The sequence below is a fragment of the Saccostrea echinata genome, unplaced genomic scaffold, assembly GCF_033153115.1.
Source record: "Saccostrea echinata isolate AGI-Se365-2 ecotype Australia unplaced genomic scaffold, CSIRO_AGI_Sech_v1 ptg000015l, whole genome shotgun sequence".
Taxonomy (NCBI): domain Eukaryota; kingdom Metazoa; phylum Mollusca; class Bivalvia; order Ostreida; family Ostreidae; genus Saccostrea; species Saccostrea echinata.
In genome coordinates, this window is record NW_026889764.1 from 7,914,284 (window position 1) to 7,934,449 (window position 20,166).

Sequence of the window (20,166 nt, forward strand, 5' to 3'; positions counted from 1 at the left end):
GCACCCGATTTCGCCTCTGATGTTTCCAGAGGTCTAACCGTATTTGCCCTGCTAATATATGTTAAAATAGGGATTTGTTTAATTGTTCATATGACAGAAAATCAATCCCTATTCAAATCACAATTTTACTCAATCAGAGATGGTTACTGTGTCTTGCGATCCCTGAAGATCATTATTTAGTTATGTTGCGTAACACTTTCAGTTCTTGAAGTTGCATTAACTGACATTGATTTAGCAATTGCATAATAGTGGATTATTTTTTCATTGTAACATCTAGGAAGCTAATCCCTTTTTGTCGCAATGGAATCTTCGTATTTAATCGATGGGTCTGAAAATGCATATTTTGAAGCAAAATGTCGGTAGAGAATAAAATGTTAAACATATATATGGTGTCATTTATGTTTATAAAACATTTCTTGTTTAATAAAACATTTATTCTAGTATTGGAGCATTCTGCACATTAAACACCTTGTAAATGAGTACTAGAAGAATAATTTATGGCGGGAAAAACAAAATCTCTTGGTCCTTGGTCTAAACATTGGGGGGGGGGGGGGTCCTGTTGTCCACAAGTACCTTTGGTAGCATGGCTGTTGAATAATATTTTTAATCGACTATTCAACATTTTAAATAATAGTAGTTATTAAATTTCAATATTACTGATGTTACCCTGTCTGAGGTCGCCCGCGTGGCGCAGTGGTTAGAGCGTCTACTCTAGGGTCGCAAAGTAAGGAGTTGATCCTTACGTCGCGGGTTCGAATCCCACTGTGGGAGGTGGAGACCGGTCCTTCGGATGAGACCGTATAAACCGAGGTCCCGTGTCGCAGTAGGTGCTGGCACGAAAAAGACCCCTCACTGCTCAATGGCCGTAAGTGCCGAGTATAGGACAAAATTTGCAGCTCTCCACCGGCAAGTGGTGGCGTCTCCATATGAGTGAAAAATTCTCGAGAGGGACGTTAAACAGCATACAAACAAAAACAAACAAACCCTGACTGAGTCAAGATCAGATATCTGTCCAATCAGAACGTAAACTTGGTGCCCCAATACCAGGTATTATACACAGGTACTTGTGGACAGGGTCGGTTCACACTGTCTCTACATATATTTCTGTCTTAATTCATGCTATTGGATTGACTCAGTCTGCATCTCGTAAGAATCCCACAATTTCTTCTTAAACAGCATTGCAGTCAGTGCGTTGAAAAATCCTTAGGTAAACGCAACGGAAGTACACCAAGAATGTTTCACTTATTACTTGTACGATAACGTCCGAGAGAGTTTTGGTCTGACGTAATAATCTCTCTCGGGTATTATCATAATAGGTAATATATTCTCTATGCACTTCCGTTGCGTTAACCTGAGGATTTTTCAACGCACTGACTGCAATGCTGTTTAAGGAGAAATTGTGGGATTCTTCCATTTCAACGCAGTGATCCTATAGAGGAGGAAGATGTTTCAACAAGTTCAAAATGTAACAGATGTCGAAGAAACTTTGATCAGAAATCAAAGCTCACAATTTACGCAAATGAGCTTAAAAAACATATTATCCATTTTGGTCCGTAAACCAATCTATCGGAATTCCCTTCTCAAATGGAAATGTACTAAGTTATTTAAGAAGAGTTTCCTGTAATGAAAAGTAAAAGTAACAGGAGATACACAAACTTGAAGAAAAGTAGCCAAAGTGGTGAATCGTCGAACGCTTTTGGGAATCACAGTGTCTGTAAATATCAACAGAAAATACTGAACTGAATAGAAAGACCACAAGCAATATACACACAAAGTCACAGCAAAGAATAGCCGAGTAAGGTGTTCATTTCTCCTTCCGCTCACTGGGCCAATGTACCCATTACCGCTAGACAGATTCTGGGTGATGGTAGGTATTGGACGAAGAGGGAGTCCAGTCCATGCGTTGGGGAACACATTACCTAACCCAAGGCCAGTAAATGTCCAGTTTGAACTCGTAGCAGCTGGTGTTTCCACAGGCTTCATTCGTCGATGATCTCGTAGGAAAATGAATATCCTAGCGTAGATGAAAATGGAACCGAATTGCACGGCTGTCAAAACAAGAAGAAATCCAAACGTGTCATTGTGTTTGTAGGAAGTGTATTTGAAAGTACACTGATTTTCCTCTTCCACAAAAGTGTATGATCCGTCACTGAAAACGGGCGGAAGCGAAACAAGCGCCGACAGCATCCAGCCTACGGCAACCAGAGTGAGGCTCGTAGGTCCTTGCAACCAACGCTTATGCCAATAAGGGTAGGCGACTGATATGTAACGGTCTATTGCGATGACCATCAGACTTATAAACGAATTAAACACAAAGAAAAAGTTAGTAAAAGCAATTGCGATGCAGGATACCTCTCCATGAATCCATCCGACATCTTGTACAATGGAAGCAATCACAAATGGTATGCAGAACAGACTTCGGCACAAATCGGAAATTGACAGATTGAGCAGGAAAAAGAATGGAGCCCTGTGAAATGTCGTGTTGCGTGTTATAGTAACAATAATCAGTAAATTACCGAAAGTTCCGATTAAAAGAACTCCAGCAAATAGGCCTACGTTAAGCATCGCGTTCATGACGGTAAATGCCCCGAACGTATAACTTTCTAGAGAAAGAATGACTGATTTTTGATGTTGAGAGTGCGCTGTGTCTTCGACCGATACCCATCCATTGGAGAAGTGAAATAAAGCATAGGAGATCATCCTTTTCGAGCAAATCACGTAATTGTTTACGAAAGTGTCCTCGACGCAAGGGCGTGTACCACGTGACTTGTTTGGAGAATTCTCTGATCAATATAGAGAACCGTTTATAAAGTCAACATTGCTGATGCCTCTGCCAAAAAATATCGATTACCGCTTACAGATCTTACTCCAGCATTAATGGAAGAGATTCGGCTTTGATTTCCCTTAAATTGTTCGCTTAATAACAGAAAAAGCAATTTCCAGAGATATGAAGAAGTTACAACAACAATTAGACGAGACCCAGCGTTACTTTTTTTCGCAAACAAACCCAATAACTCTTTGACCAACGCTAAATAGCGCTATCGGTTTTCCAAATAAGTGAGAACAAACTAAATTTATGTTCCAAAAATAATATAAAAGAAAGATTAATGATGTAAAGCGTGCGAAAATGAAAGCTACCACTGTTCATTCTACCGTGTTTAATTTCGAATTTATACTGGATGGGGGTTAATTCAAATTTACATCTAGATAGTAAATTCAAAAACTTTTTTCCTGAAGAAATTTGTATGTCAAAGAAGGCTTAAAGCAATGTAGCTTTCAAAGAAACATCACGTGAAAAATATATTTCTATCTTTTATAGTATAAACTCCTCTGATGAAATATAAGAGGTAAATGTACACATTACTGGTACTAGTAATTCAAAGAAAATATTGATATACATAAGTTTACACTAGTGTAGACAAAATCACTTACTTTAAATGCTGTAATACTATTGGGGACTGGTGCAACACCGTGTACGAAATTCTGATTTACAAACATATAAGCGTGTTCTGTTGGAAGTTTAGTAAAGTTTAGGGGTAATTTTTTAACTTCATGCTCGTTAACGTGTCACCTCCATCGACATAATGGATTGTAATTGTATATTATTACCGAGAAAGTGAAGCCATATCTTTCCAAGCCCAGGGTTCTGAATCCCTCCTCGTTATTTTTGGCTATCGAAGATGGTGAAGCTAATGATTAGCTTCACCATCTTCGATAGCATTAAATGCCGAGAAATTTGCATTTTTCTAGAATTACAGTAATCAAATCGTGTGTTTGTTAGACTTTTTATACCCCCTGCTTGAAAAGCGGGGCCTTACAGTGATAGGTGTGTCCGTTCGTCTGTACGTCCTTAACACTTGAAGGGGGGGGGGTACCCATCTCTTTTCAGCAACTCCTCCTATTCCACTGAATAAAATTTAATGAGACTTTCACAGAGACTTTATTGCATAGTGCCATTGTGAAACACCTACATTGTATTACAGTGTACATACGTTTTGATCAGTCAGATATTTCGGGTCTCCGATAGCAAAACGTTGACTGTCATTCTACTGATAAGGGGGGGGGGGGATACTCATATGTATCAAAGAGGGGTGTATTATTTTTGGAGCTCAGTGCTCACAGTATACTGCACCTCTAGTTTGTTTTATAATTGTCTATCACTCAACACTAAACACCCAACACCATCTTGATAAATCTTCGTACATGAGACTGAATACGTCTTTAACTAAAACGTGTCTTGTAAGTTTGAATTGTTTTCTTATATTATTTTGTCATTTACTTGTAACACTCTTACCTGAAAATATCCTTACCTTTGATTTCTGGATATCTACTTTTATAGAATCAAAATCCATATCGATCTTTGAAAAAAGAAAAAAAAAACAAAACAAAACAAAAACAAAAAGTTATCACTACCCGCGGGCGCAGTGTAGGAGGTGAATTCGAATCCAAACCGCGTCATACGAACTCTGCAATACCGTTGCAAATTAATCGCTCGACTCAAGAGTCTGTAGAATTTCCATAAAAATAAAATCCTTGAAATTTGTGGTGGATAAAAACTACAATTCAGTCACTTGTACATTACCCGCTAATCATAAACCACCCTTTTCCCTTCAGAATTGCAAAATTTTAACAAGGTATCGACAAATCATTTCTCATGTATATTTGTCGCCGATTTCAATCTAATGCTTAAAAGACACAACAGCTGTGCATATATATTCTATCATTAAGTATTGATGTATTAATTAAACTCCACGTTATTTATTTTTCCTTCTACACCGGTATTTATCCAGACCATGACATGATTTACAAAGGGTAGAACAGTTAGGAAGAGGAAATGCACTCTCTTAGCAAAATTTCACATGTAATTATTATTTCTTTTTTATGCCCCCTATCGAAGATTCGGGGGTATATAGTTTTTGCCCTGTCCGTCCGTCCGTATGTCTGTTTGTCCGCAAAAACTTTAACCTTGCCCATAACTTTTGATTGGTTGGAGCTATGGCTTTCATATTTCACAAGTGTATTCCTTGTGACAAGACCTTTCTTTTGGTTTCACCATATTTGACCTTTTGACCTTGGAGTTTGACCTAGTTTTGCAAAATTTAACCAAACCTTAACCTTGGCCATAACCTTTGAACAATTGGTGCTAGGACCTTCATACTTCACATATGTGTAATCCTTGTGACAAGAATTTCCTTTGGATACCAACAACTTTGACCCTTTGACCTTGACGTTTGACCTACTTTTGGAAAACTTTAACCTTGGCCATAACCTTTGAACGGTTGATACTAGGGCTTCATACTTCACATATGTAATCCTTGTGACAAGACCTTTCTTTGGATACCAACATACATGACCCTTTGACCATGACCTTGGAGTTTGACCTACTTTTGGAAAACTTTAACCTTGGCCATAACTTTTGAACAGTTGGTGCTAGGGCTTTCATACTTCACATATGTAATCCGTGTGATTAGACCTCTCTTTGGATACCAACATCTTTGACCCTTTGACCTTGACCTTGGAGTTTGACCTACTTTTTGAAAAACTTTAACCTTGGTCAAAACTTTTGAACGATTTGTGCTTTGGCTTTCATATTTCAATTGTGTATTTTTTGGGAGAAGGCCTTTCCTTGGGCACCATTACTTTTAACCATTTGACCTTGACCTTGATGTTTGACATACTTTTGAAAAAACTTTAACCTTTTCCATATCTATTCAATGGTTGCTGCTAGGTCGTTCATATTTCACAGGTTTATTCCTCGAGAAAAAAACCTTACTTGGGTACCAACATATTTGATTTGCATTTGAGAAAAATTAAAACCTTTGCTATAAGTTACCATACGGGGGCATCAGTGTTTCACAAACACATCTTGTTTATTTATTTTTTGTTTCGAAGCTAAAAAAAATCGCTCTGTTTTCCAAGACACGCTTTTATAAATGTATGCAAGAATTCTACATTCATATCCACAGTAGCTGTAATATGTCATTGTGCAAAAGTCACTTCTATAGTTTTTTAGTATCATACCATCTACTAAATGCTTATAACGCATACATTACCCGTACAGAATGAGAAGGGCATCGGGGGCATATAAATTTTCTTCGTCTGTTTGACCGCAAACTTTAACCTTGGCCATAAGTTTTGAACAGTTGAAGAATTTTAAATTTCACATATTTTTTTCTTATGACAATACCGTCCTTTGCGTACCAACGTTTTAAACTTCATGACCTTGGAGTTTGACTTACTTTTGAACATTAAACTTGGCCATAAGTTTTGAACGGTTGGTGCTAGGGCTGTCATATTTCACAAGTATATTCCTCGTGGCAGACCTTTTTTGGTGTATATATTTTAGACCTCACAAACTTGACCTACTTTTTCAAAACTTTAACTTTGGCCATAACTTCCGAACGGTTGGTACTAGGGCTGTAATATTTCACACATGTGGTCCTTGAGACAAGACCTTTCTTTGGGTACCAATAATATTTACCTAATGACCTTGGAGTTCGACTTAATTTTGAAAAACTTTTATTTTAGCCATAAGTTGCAATACGGAGGCACTAGTGTTTCCAAAACACATCTTTCACTGTACTTATTTAAGGCTTTTAATGATTTTTGGGTTTAACCCTCTGCAATCACAACAATAAACCCGGTCCCTCCCCCCCCCCCCCCCCCCTTATAAAAAGCTTCCACCTAAGAAATGGTTTCATGTCAACCTTTAGCAAAACTATATCAATTCTTGCCTGAGGACATCATTCTATACTGTAACATAAATGAGCATTATTTCTTTATACAAGATTTATTTTTGTAACATCATAAATAACAAAGAATGATTTTTATTTTTTCCCTCTCTAACAAACGCAAATATTTCCCACAAAACGTGACTTTTTTAAATCAGTCTGAGAGCAATTTTAATATTTGCCAGTGGATTGTTTATCGGAAATATTTGTTCCTCGTCTTGAAACCACGCTCTCTAATCCTTCCTTAGCCTCTCGGAGTTTATCCATCCATTTCAACTACAATAAAATATTAATTTTGATGATCAAGGAATATCCTCATGTTTACATGTTTATACAACAAACCAAAAACTACGAGATGTTGAACTTTCTTGCGTTTTTAAAATAAATGTTAAGATTTCTAAAAAGGAAAGAAATTTAAACCTGAATATACATTCTATAGTAAATATTGTAAATCAACAATTATTTGCAACAACTTTTATTCGCAGTTTTTCACTCAGTTTGAAATCAATATTCGCAAGTGAGTAGTTATACCGCATAATACACAATTAGAAATACAGAAATATTCGCGAGTTTAAGAAGGTCGCCAAACTCGCGAATATTTCTCTCAGGCAAAAAAGTTGGTTTATAGTATTTGGATCATAAAATTTGAACTTTAGTCTTTCGTTCTTTTTAACACTGAAGATCCAACAAACCTTCGCCGCGTCATTTGTGCACTGAAGCGTGAAGACTCCAATAATTTGTTGATAACGGCTGATCTGGACAAGAACGAATGCTGACTTGATCCCGTTCGCTAAAAAAACATGGAATTAATTTCGAATATCAATTAAGAACATGCAGGGAATTTATGTATTGCCTTCACTTAATTACAGGCACAATTTTCCTGTTCGAAATTTTAGTGATTCTTTCAAGGCAAGTGGATTGGTGACATTTCTAGAAAAAAAAATAACTATATATATATTTGACATGATAGTTTGATATCTGAAATAAATTGCTAGCGAGCAGTAACTGTAATCATAAAATAAAACCGCATCTGATTTTGAAGCTCAAAACATTTATTTTTTTGGTTTAATTGTATTCTATTTGTTTGTTTGTTACTTTGTTTTAAATAATAATTTATAATTCATTTGCAATTATAGAATAAAACAAAATACAATGTAACACTGCCCATAGATATCTAACATTATGAAAAGCAATAGTGCTCACCCACTGTTTCCGTTGGTGGAATATCGTGCAGACAGATCCTATCCAGGGAGATTGGTTGTTTGTATACCGTGTACAGACACCTGTCCCCGGGGAGCGGGGTCTTCGAGTCACCCCCGGATGTCTGCTGTTTCTACACAAAGTTAAAATATATATCAGTCAAACACCTATGAAACCAATCTGGTGTTTGTGGTATTTCATCTCACGTGTTACACGTGTAAATGATTTATTTTAGATACGATCACAATTAAGGTTTATCGACCCTCATATAAGAGAGATAACTCTGGAATAAACCTTTATAAAGTCCATTTCTGTCAAATTTTGCTTCGCAAAGTATGTTGATATTGTTTGATTTTAACTATAAATTATAATTTAGCTTGAAAATCTCACATGTTAAAGCAAAATTTTAAATGAACAGATCGATATATGATAAACATAAAGGGAAGGAAACTTTATTAAAAAGCAGATCCGTATTTAACTAAATGAATTTATCACGGTGGTGCAACGAAACATAATATGAACACTATGCGTCTTACTTTTTTGGCAGATTTTTTCAGCCGGGTAAGTAGTAAAATATCATCAAAGAGAAAAAGGTACATGTCGAGCATCTTGGTGGCTTCTGTAAAAATGTTGAAAGGAGACATTATCATTAATTTTAGGTAAACAAAAAAAAAGCTAAAACTGTTGATTTACAAACATATAAAACCTCTTTGTACTGTGATAAATGTACAACCTTAAATTGCTTAAGTACATAAAATGTGTATAAAAAGTACCCAATCATATACATGTAATTTGTGAAACAATATACCGGTATATGATTGTTAATTAAATGAGGGGAAACACATGCTTATTTTTTTCACCGTAAGTAACAATAAATATCTGTTGATCAATACATTTACTATACATCTAAATTAAAGATTCAAAACCATGCGTAAGACAAGGAAATGACAATTCTGATAGACTTCACCTATTAGAGTTAGCTGCCCTTCATGAAGAAGCTGTCGGTCAGGACACGTCAGTAGAAGGTGATCACACGGCTGTTTTAGTAATGTCGGCTTTAAATACTGCAAAGAAAATTCTAAGCTAATCCATATTGTTTAATGTCCAAAGTTTGTGAACATAATTAATACCAGTTAAATTTTCTTGTATTAAAGGACTTTTTTTCAGATTTTTTCAGGAATCCGTTCCATTTAATTATATAGATTTTTTTTTATTCTTTGCCAAAAACCTGTTCTTAAAGATCAGTAATATATGTATATCTTACAGAAAATACATATAAAATCACAAGTGGGTGAAAATTTAGTACACTATAAATGTCTGAAATGAAATCTAAAAAAAAAAAAAATCAATAACCGTCTCTGACAACGTATATGTATACGTGACTCCTCCCGTGGAGATTGTACTTAAAAATGGTGTGAAATTCAGGTTTTCATTTTCACTCTTCGGCTTGCTTAAATGTTTGCAAAGATGATTATTATTTTTTCACGAGAAGTTTTTTTTTTTTTGCACTTCATTCTAAATTGTGTAGAAAACAAAATACTGTATCAGATATTGAATTTACTACCAACATAAAACTCTGTGTTTATACCTAATAACAATACAGTTTCATGTATAATGATAAAATCTTCAAGACGACGAATCAAAACTGGCAGGATGTATGTGATAAGCATTTTGAATAAGTATTGACACAACCACCATCCATTTCTACGCCCTGGCTGAAAAGGAAGTACTAATACTCGGCGCATGCTTGGTTTAATGTGTTTTTAGCTCTAGAGCTCTGAGTAAATATAGTCATGTGATTTATGTGGTCATTGTCCAACTTTTATTTCAAAATTTAAAATAAGACACATTCCCTTGGTAACTTGCCTCTGGAATGAATACTCTGGGGTCAAAGTCAGTCACCGGCGGCCATGACAGTTGGCATGCGATCTCCTGCACTCTCTCGTAGTTCTTTGCCCACTGCATTTTGTCTTCCATCTTTTCTGTTTAAGACAAAAGTTGCATTGCTGTTCTTAAATAATCATCGAGCTAATTTGTCCGGTTTATTAGAAGGAATGATATGTATATTATTTCTCTTTCTTTTTAATTTAGACCTCAGTCACCTCACTCTCAGTGACATTATTTGAAAAAAACGCTTACAAAGACACCACGCTATGATCACCTGGAATTTACCACCCGGTAAAAAATCTCTGAATTGGAGGAAGTATTCTGCTGATTATGCTGAGGTGTCAGCCATTTTTACGGAACTTCTCTGGTTTTATCAATCAAAATATGTATAAATTTTCCCCCACTAACCCCCTATTATCTATTTGTATTTTGACTGATTCTCTGTAGTTTTGACAGGTTCTAAAAATATTAAAAAAAGTTTAATTCCAAATCATAAGTTTTCAGAGAAAGAAATTTTCCATTCAATGTCTGTGCAAAATCCCAAGAAGTCTGGTTTACCGTCATATTTTCAATGCCTTGTATCTCACTCATATTTTTATTTTACATGTCAATAATGAATACATCGAATTAAAGTGCCAGAATTTAAAAGTTGAATTCAAGTTATATCAACAGAATGCATCCTTAATATTGACATTCACTTACGTAAAGACATTTCCACCCTTGAGATAGACTCGGTTAATTTGTCGACTTCATCCTCAACTTCAGTGTATTTGCGGATGTTGCTCAGCAATAGAGGTAGTTTGGTGCAATGCTGCAACGGGGCCACCAGGAGGTCTGTAAGCTTTAGTCGCTGGCATCGGGGATCTTGACAACATGCCTTTTGAAAGCCCAAAAAAAAAAAAAACACTGATATGTAACACCCAAGGTAAGGGTTTGATCGTTACTTAAAGCCAATTTTATAAAAGGGATGAAAATTCTACATTGAACAAGTTAATCTGTTATGACTCGTGTGTCACTGCAATCGCGAAAAAACTTTGCTACAGATCCGTAGCAGTCATCCAAGTACAAATGTATGTACAGCTAGCTTATGGACAACTGTCATGAGAACTGTAATTTATTACAATTTCCTCTTTCATGAAAGAAAGAATATTTTATATGATAGTAAATGAAAAAAAGGGAAGGCATATGAAACTTAATAGCTTCTTTCTGTCTTGAAAAACTTGCGAAGTTGGCGACTATTTCGCTCAAGTTGCTCTTGCGTGGGACAAAAACACTTTCAAAAAGGATCGGACTAAAAAATTAGAGTCGCTTCGGGAAACGGAAACAAACTTTTTTTCTAGGCCTTATTTAAGTCTTGCAGTAAGATTCGGAATCGCAGCTATTAAATTGAAAAAAGAGTTCCTTTTTCAAAGTCTTCCTAGCAATGTTTATTATTTTGAATCGCCACAATGCAATTCCTTAAAACAAACTCTAATCTAAACAAATATTTTTGCCAATTAAAATATTGCAAAGTAATTATTATTGAAATTTTTTGGAATTATAATTTTTTTTTGCAATATATAGACTTACCTTTTCAAATTCGTTAAAGTCATCGTTTCTCCGTAAACGTTCTAAACACGTCAAAGCATTGGTGTAGTTCAAGCAATACGTGTGATAAACATCTCCATCTTTGGAATGTGAAGAGAACTGAGAAATAAATAAATGAAAAAATAAGACAACACATGATCACAGCATTTGTAACATTAAGGTTTTAAATTTCACAAAAAAATTCTACACAACTAGTCTCGACAACCAGATACGTCTAGCTCGATTTAGGTCAAATTTAGAGATTGCATCGAAGTCGAAAGAGTCGAACTGACCCAGACTAACAACTATTATCTGTTAATTGAAGTGCAATCTTCAACGTCCTTTACATTATAAAAGTGTAATCAATAACTAGGTCAAAGAACTTGTTGAAAGCATTTACATTTGCCAATATATTTTTTTTTTACATTATAATGACATTGAGCAGCCACAAACTACAAGCATTAAAACTGCAATATTAAGGGAGTACATGTATATGTAATAAGTAATCTTACGAATATCATAAAGGGTCATACAATATGTTCTAATAAAATTCTTTTGAAATGCATAGAATATAGTACTGTAAATGTAATACACATGAATGTTAATATTGAAATGTCTTAAAATCAGCTGTTTCCTGAATACTACCCGTGCATAAAGACGGAGTGTTATCGGTTTATCGAATGTGTTTAAGGTAATTTACTTCTGTTTTAGGTACATGTATGATTAAATAAGAAGTGTGGCAATTTCAAATAAATGAGAACTTATCAAATCACCCTGTCAAACGCCTTTAGAAGAACGGTAGTGCTTCCGAATTCTGTTGAGCTCATGGCTTTGACCAATGTAGCAATAAAATCTTTACAAAATGTGTAGCTAACCTACAAACAAGATAATACATTTGTGACTGAAGAGCAAAAATTAGTGTGGTTGCAACAAAATTCAAATATTCATATAGATATCACATTTCTTTTTTTATTTCTATACTTTTTCACTTACGTAACATAATTCGTCTAGATTACCGAACAAATCTTCGGGCTCGGCATACATCAGATGACCTTCTACCTGGCACTTCTTTAAAGGTTCCATAAAACACTTCAAAACAAAATCGTAGTAAATTTAATTTCTTTATATACCATTAACGTAGAATGACTTTTCTTTCCTTTTTTCCTTTTTTTTTTTTTTTTGTTTTTTAATTAATGCGATAATTATGGGGTTTTTTTTTTAAAGAATAACTGTCAAAATCGTCGAAGCAGCTTTTAAACGTGTACCTAACCTATAGATTTTCCTTTTTTGTTTAAGCAATATTTTCTGTTGTTTTAGTTGGTAGTATAAATGATTCTTCGGGTGAGCATGGTCAATTTTGATCAAATGTATCAATTCATAAAAAAAAAAAAAATTCAAGAGTACATAATGTACTTTCCTACTTTCGGTAATATGTCCTGACTTTTTTCACAAGTCATAAACATATGACCTGTTGATGTAACCTTTGAAGTAATGAAAGAGATATGTTTATAATAGTCAAATGTGGGCCATGTTATAGTTGGCTTAAGGTGATTCTATTATTTTTCCTATGTGTACTAAGCAATAAGGACCTGGAACTGATAATTGAATTTGTTGTAATCTAGTCGTATACAAAAGTACAAAGATTGTAATGTCTCTATCAGTTCTTGCTTCAATTTCAAGTGAACCATTTGTTTGTGAAAACTCCCAAACTCAAAAATAACATTACGTGACTGTCTATTTTTGAAATATTATGTATGGCCATTTTGAACCTTCCATTGTATTAACCAAGACTTGGATAACACGTACATGCTTGAGGACCATCAGGTGATTAACAAGGAACACACATTCGCTTTGGAATAATTCCCAGACTGCCTCGCGGCGCTTCCGCTCCTTTTCCGTGAGTTGAAGTTGATCGCTGGCCTTGTCGTTGTGTTTGTCCGTGCTCGCTATCAGCTCAGACCAGTGTAAATTCTAATAGAAGTGATCATTAAAATTAGGGAAGTGACTTTTTACAATTGACAGGTATGTACAAAGTGTTAATTTTATTTCAATAAAGAATTGTTTTGGCTTAAAAGTCGAGGCTAATGTCCATGGATTTATATTAACACCGTTTATATTCATTACATAAATGTTTCAAAAGTATTCAGAAAAATACGATGTTAAATGTTTCAAAAGAATTCAGAAAAATACGATAGAAACCCCAATAAAAATTTCAATGATTCGTGCTTTTATCATGCAATCCTTGCCAACCACATGCTTTGAAATAAAGTAGAGGGATTTTTTTTTTCTTTTTTTTTTTTTTTAAAAGGGGATTTTCTTCTCAGATATCACCATTTTTCTTACAAAATACTTTTTTTTTAAATATGAAATTGCTGTGTACAACTTTTTTAGTGAATGAAAAATATATTCAGTATCTATGAAAGTAATTATTCAGATTTTTATTAACTGAAGAGGGTCTTGTGATTGACGGGCAGTTCCTAACATTTAAATACTATCTGGTCTGACGTACTGCTTGTTTCGAGTTATCGTACTTTGTAAGCCAGTAGATGATTGTCCTTAAATTCACTGGGTTTCATATTCAACAGGACGTCTTCAAGTTTTGCCATGGACTCTTTACTACGAGAGCGCATCTAAAATAGATAGAAAAATTATTCCTTTTAAGGAAAGTGATCAGGAAATGAAATAGGGAGAGTCAAGTTTGTTGCGTAAATAATAGGACAGACTGTACTACACAGTCAATAACCTCATAAACCAAATTCACTAGTGCAATCGAGATTTATTCGAAACACTATATCATCAACGTTTCAACTTTTCTTTAAAAGGAAAGGTATACTTAAAGGTGTACAGTGTACTTCCGAAACGGAAAAGAATAAAATTCTTACGCACAGAGAGAAAAAAAAAGTAAGAAACTGTATAAATGCAATGCATTAACAAGAAGTTCCTTCGTACAAACATGTAACATATGATAAATTTACATGAAGTTGTCAGTGCAGAGCAAACAAAGTAGTCCGTTACGTCAACTGCAAATGGTTACATTTACCGGATGTCTTAGGTGGGATCAACTGTGATCAACCGAAGCTAATCATAAAATAGGATTACAAGAGCTGACGATTTTTGTCCCTCACACCTATTGTACATGTATATTTGAATCACAGACACTATACTCACAAGTTTGAGCAGGGAAAATGTAGACTGTCGTCCTTTTTTAGAATCTGAAAGAAAAATAAAAGGTCTCGTCTTCATAAAGGTCATCTCAACTATGTATTTGAATTCAAATTGACCTTTTTTAAATGAAATGCTTTTGCATAGGTGATTATTTACTAATATTCTTATTTAACCAATTGAATTATCATACTTTCTTTTCAAATCTTACCATCATTTTGATTGGCTGGTACAGAAGAACCACGAGACATAGAGAACTCGGCGATGGTGTTTCTTTTTAACAATTTCCGGTGCTGATCAGCGACCAGGAGCTCCCCAGGGTGGGTGTACATGGTTGTTTCAAGGGAAGAACGATGTCGCTGAACTCTGTTAATGCTGAAAACAGTTAACAGGAACAACGAGCATAAATTGCTCTAATACCACTGAATACAGATATCACAAAATTATCACGATTATGGGTGACAATATTCAATACTTCTTCCTTATATATAACAGCTATAATTCCATGTTGCCGTTATATTCGATAATATTATTAAGAAGTAAGGTACGTATATACAGAAATTTTATTGAAAAAAAAAATATCAAAGATGTTTGTATTTTTGGTGCACCTTTCGTAATTTCAAATATTTTGTATATTTCAAATCAAAATGTAACGAGTTTAGGGTATTTATTAAAAATTTTATAGTTTCCCAATATCAGTAAATGTATAAATTTATTGACGAGTATTTACAATAATACACCTATAACCTACCTACGATTTTCCCCCTCGTCACAGGAATTCCCAGGAGATCCCTCAGGTGAGAGATTTGTAGGAGACACATCGCCAACATTCTGTGAAAAAATCTCAAGGCGTTAATAAGCTTACCCAGAATAGATTCTAGATTTCAATTTCCTGGGAAATGAGCTGTTGTTTTACCTTTGTGTCCACGATAGCTGACCTTCGACCTCTACGTGACAATGGAGGGGAGGGTTCATTATCGCTCTCCTCCGAACAACTGGCACTAGCTGATAGGCGTCGCCTTCGACCTCGATGCACCTAGAAAACAAAATAAAAAGACAACTTTAACACTGTATAGATGTTTACATGTATGTAACAATAAGAGAAATTTTTTTGGTTAAATTTTCAATCGAATGTTTTAATAAGTCTACAGCACTTTGAATTTTAATCCGTCATAAGATGAAGAAAATATTTAAAATGTTCTTATGCTTACACCCAAAACCACATCGCAGGGATTTTGATGCATTATTAGTCAATTTATTACATGTGCATTATATATTATATATATACATTAATTGATATCAAACATCACGTTTTAACATGTCTAATTTATATCAGTAAAGTGTTCGTAATTATACGTTCCAGGATATCCGCCATTTTAGTATAAATAGCTACTGTACGCATGATATCTATACCTATTCCATCAGTGCATCACAATTACATATTTTCGCCACAAAACTTACATAAAGAGATATAATAAAGGCGTTGTAATTTAGGTGAAAAAACAGCGTTCATTGACATTCAAATCGATAAACAGAGTCACGGGTCTGCTTAAAGGTTAATAAAATTTAGACAAAAGTTGGAGAGAATGCATCAAAAAATTTAAGAGCCATTCTCTGTAATGACTTGAACTTTTATATAGGAGCTGTGGCACGCATAGTCTCAGAATTTCTCCAAACTCTCTATGATAAAAGACTTTGATACCGTAAACTCAAATCAGGCCAAAATTGGTTGCTACGTGTCATGGTTACCATAGCAACATGTTTTAAAGTTTGAAAAATGGCATTTTTCAACATCTTCAGAGTCCCACAGTTAACGTTTGCAGCAAAGCAAACAAGTGGCAATGACTGTTTCTGAAAGTTGAAGGCCTGGTGTCTTAAATGCATGATAAACATGTTTGGTAAATCATCTTTAACATACGTTACTATGGAAACAAAGTATTCAAAAGTAATAATTTTGTTCATTTAATTTTATAAAGTCATACACTTAAGAATAAAAACAATTATAGCTTGAAATGCAAGCAATTAATAGAGAAGAGATCCTTGTAACATATACCAAGGACAAAATATGATATTTCTTATAGGTTGGCAATGGTTGCCATGGTTTTAATACCACGAAGGGATTTTAAATTTACTCTCCTAGTGTTTTAATCTTATCCTATCTTTTTAAAAAGCATATTTCTATATAACTGATGATCAATTTTTAAAGGCCTTGGTGTGACCCTAATTCTTACATTTCAACAAATTCAATTTCAATTCTTTAAATAGTGCGTTGCTATGGAAATAAGGCGAAAAAACATGCATAAAAATCTGAAAAATACTCTGTTTCCTTGGATACGTACCGTTGTATGTAGATTCCCAAAACTTTAATGATTGATATATGTGAACAACTAACCTGACTTTCAATTTTGACTATCACCCAATCTCTAACTGGATGCAAAAAGCTGGCACATAGGGTCTAATATTGACAATTAATTAACAAAATCGAACAATTTCTCTTCTTGGTAACCATAGCAACAGTGTTGTATTTTTCAATAACCTTTATCAATATATGATATTCAACATTAGTTCTACGAGATAAGTACTATTCAAGGTGATTCAAATAATATTTTTCTTGATTAAAAGGTTAGTAAATACCCAAAGCAGCAAAAAAATATCACTTTAAACAACTAGTACATTGTTTCCATGGTTACACTGCAAAGTAACAATTAATCTCAATTTTTCTTATGTTGTCGGTGTTGCAAGGTCCTAAGGATGCATATGTGCCAGTCATGAATTTTATTGTTTTTCCTCACGATAGTAGCATTAACCCAATCATAGCAACAGATTTTGCATGGTGACACTGTGTTATCATGGCAACCATGAAAGTTATTTTTAGAATAATATTGCCAATACCTAATTACATGAGGTCAAATATTTTTCATTGTTTTTCGAGTTTGTTTGTTTGTTTTATTTGAACCAGAGACATTACATCTCATAGGTATACAAAATATGTACATAAATATTTATACATAAGCTTTGCACAGGATAAGTGTAGTATATGCTATACAATATACATTACATGTGGCAATTACATAAACAATAGCATTTAATGTATTATCATTTCTTACTGTACACTATTTAAAACATCATTTCTTAATTGATAAGAAAAATACAGAAATTTACCTAGGTTACATAGTTCTTTAGTATTTGTGGAACTCAGTAACTGTACTAATTTAAAAACTGATGGTTTTTTAAAATAATAACTCTTGATATATTTAATTCTTAGTTCTTCATATCGAGGACATTTTAATACAAAGTGAAATTCGTCCTCTATCTCATTTGATATACATATTTCACATTTTCTATCTTTTCTTTCTATGTTACAATACCTTCCCCTCTCTATCTTTAAATCATGCGCTGATAGTCTTAAACGACTAATAGGTATTCTATACTTTGAATGTAATGGTTTTCTTAAATACGTCTGAAGTACAACATTATCCACTACATGTTGATATAAAAAATATTTAGGAGAATTACAAATTCTTGCCATAATATCTTGTTTATAACCGTCATACATTCTTTGAAATACGATGTTCAAAGAATTATTATCAATACAATTGCTATTATACATGTCAGTTAAACCAAGCCTTTGAAATTCCTTCTTAATGTTTACAATCCATTCATCATTATTTTCCACCATATCTTGATAACATGATTGTAAAATACAATTATCACTGTTTTTTAATTTCACCCAATATTTCAAAATTTTCTTTTTCCTTTCTAGTATAAGTGGAAATCTACCTAATTCACAATAAACTGCATCATTACTGGTGCTTTGTCTGACTTTTAAATCTCTTTTACAATAAGTTAAGTGAACATTTTCTATATCTTGACCCTTGTGAAATCCCCACACTTCAGCTCCATAACTCATTACACTGTTAATATAGGTATCGAATACTGCTAATTGTGTTTCTACGTTAAAATGCAAATCCCTAGTTTTACTGTTTACACCATACATAGCTTTTTTACCCTGACATGAAAAATGTTTCTGTGTTTCAGCAAATTTGCCATTATAATTGAACAACATTCCTAGATAATTAAATTGATTAACAACTTCAACAATGCAACCGTTGTATATCCAACGTTCATTTTCAAGGATTTTACGACTATTGCGAAAAATTAATATTTTTGTTTTTTCAACATTTACAGTTAAATTCCACTCTGTGGTGTATGTATACAATGCATCCAACATTCTTTGTAAACCATCAGCAGAGTCAGATATTAAAACAGTATCATCTGCATACATCAGTAAAAATATATTTAACATCTGCAGTTCAATTGATGGACAATTATTTGTAATAAAGTGACGTTCAAAGTCATTCAAATACATAGAAAATAACAATGGTGATAAAATTTCTCCTTGTAACACACCAGACGTAATTTCAAAATACTCTGTAAGTAAGCCATTATATTTTACACATGCCTTGATATTATCATATAAAGACTTAATAATACAAAGTAATTTCCCTTGAATACCCTGAGAACTAATTTTAAGCCACAAGTTAAGTCTATTGATATAATCGAAGGCTTTTTGATAATCCACAAAACAACAATAAAGTTTCCTTTTGTTCCTTAAAAATTTGTTAACTAGCGTCTGTAGTACAAATATTGCATCAATGGTACTTGCACCCGGCTTGAATCCAAATTGTGCATCTGTAATTATGTTATATTCTTTGTCCCAATGCATTAGTCTATTATTTTTTTTTAGTTTTTCTTACATTGTTGATTGAGTTTGATCATGTAACATCTATCATTTGTGACTATAGAGCGTTTTTCAGCATTTTTCAGCATCTAAAATGTATTCCAAATGTACCCATGGTTACCACTTACTTAGAGATTAATTCTAAATAGTTTCTTTATAGCATAAGTGGCAAGAAGGTGTCATGTTTTTGGGAGAATGGTTTGTTTGTTTTTCTTAGTCTTTATTAAGACTTAATAAAGATTTAAAGTAGCTGAAAATCTCAATTTTTAGCTCTACTGGTCAGAGACCAGAAGAGCTTATGCGATAGTAAGGTGTCCGTCGTCCGTCCGTCTGTCTGTCTGTCTGTCTGTCTGTCTGTCTGTCCGTCTGTCTGTAAACAATTTTTCAAAACGCTACTCCTCCTACAGTTTTGGTCCGATTTCAATATAACTTGGCACACAAGTAGACTACACTAAGATACATAATTAAGTGCATCGGTTTTTGATTTCGATGGACGGTGTTGCCATGGTTACTAAAAATAGAAATTTCTGTGAAATTCCTTTAAAACGCTACTCCTCCTACAGTTTTGGTCCGATTTCAATATAACTTGGCACACAAGTAGACTACACTAAGATACATAATTTAGTGCATCGGTTTTTGATTTCGATGGACGGTGTTGCCATGGTTACTAAAAATAGAAATTTCTGTGAAATTCCTTTAAAACGCTACTCCTCCTACAGTTTTGGTCCGATTTCAATATAACTTGGCACACAAGTAGACTACACTAAGATACATAATTTAGTGCATCGGTTTTTGATTTCGATGGACGGTGTTGCCATGGTTACTAAAAATAGAAATTTCTGTGAAATTCCTTTAAAACGCTACTCCTCCTACAGTTTT

The 20,166-nt window shown here is 34.0% G+C and overlaps 2 protein-coding genes across 4 annotated transcripts in view; both read right to left on the reverse strand.

Annotated features, from left to right (window-relative positions):
- Positions 1-1,302: 1,302 nt before the first annotated feature.
- On the reverse strand, positions 1,303-2,776 carry LOC133187813 (probable G-protein coupled receptor 85). The gene has a single exon (XM_061323214.1). The coding sequence runs from the start codon at positions 2,698-2,700 to the stop codon at positions 1,564-1,566; it is 1,137 nt and encodes a 378-aa protein (XP_061179198.1). The 5' UTR covers positions 2,701-2,776; the 3' UTR covers positions 1,303-1,563.
- Positions 2,777-6,771: 3,995 nt separating this feature from the next.
- The window catches only part of LOC133187464 (uncharacterized), a 38,876-nt gene continuing 25,481 nt past the window's right edge, over positions 6,772-20,166 (reverse strand). For all 3 annotated transcript variants that reach the window (XM_061322850.1, XM_061322849.1, XM_061322848.1), the window contains exons 5-20: positions 15,463-15,582; positions 15,298-15,377; positions 14,758-14,921; positions 14,553-14,596; positions 13,916-14,014; positions 13,191-13,355; positions 12,378-12,473; positions 12,158-12,259; positions 11,388-11,504; positions 10,521-10,695; positions 9,798-9,913; positions 8,899-8,995; positions 8,468-8,550; positions 7,935-8,064; positions 7,424-7,521; positions 6,772-7,007 (exon numbers count right to left, since the gene is read on the reverse strand). In XM_061322850.1, coding sequence (XP_061178834.1) covers positions 6,903-7,007; positions 7,424-7,521; positions 7,935-8,064; positions 8,468-8,550; positions 8,899-8,995; positions 9,798-9,913; positions 10,521-10,695; positions 11,388-11,504; positions 12,158-12,259; positions 12,378-12,473; positions 13,191-13,355; positions 13,916-14,014; positions 14,553-14,596; positions 14,758-14,921; positions 15,298-15,377; positions 15,463-15,582 — 1,791 coding nt within the window. In that variant the 3' untranslated portion in view covers positions 6,772-6,902. The remainder of the gene's footprint in view (positions 7,008-7,423; positions 7,522-7,934; positions 8,065-8,467; positions 8,551-8,898; positions 8,996-9,797; positions 9,914-10,520; positions 10,696-11,387; positions 11,505-12,157; positions 12,260-12,377; positions 12,474-13,190; positions 13,356-13,915; positions 14,015-14,552; positions 14,597-14,757; positions 14,922-15,297; positions 15,378-15,462; positions 15,583-20,166) is intronic.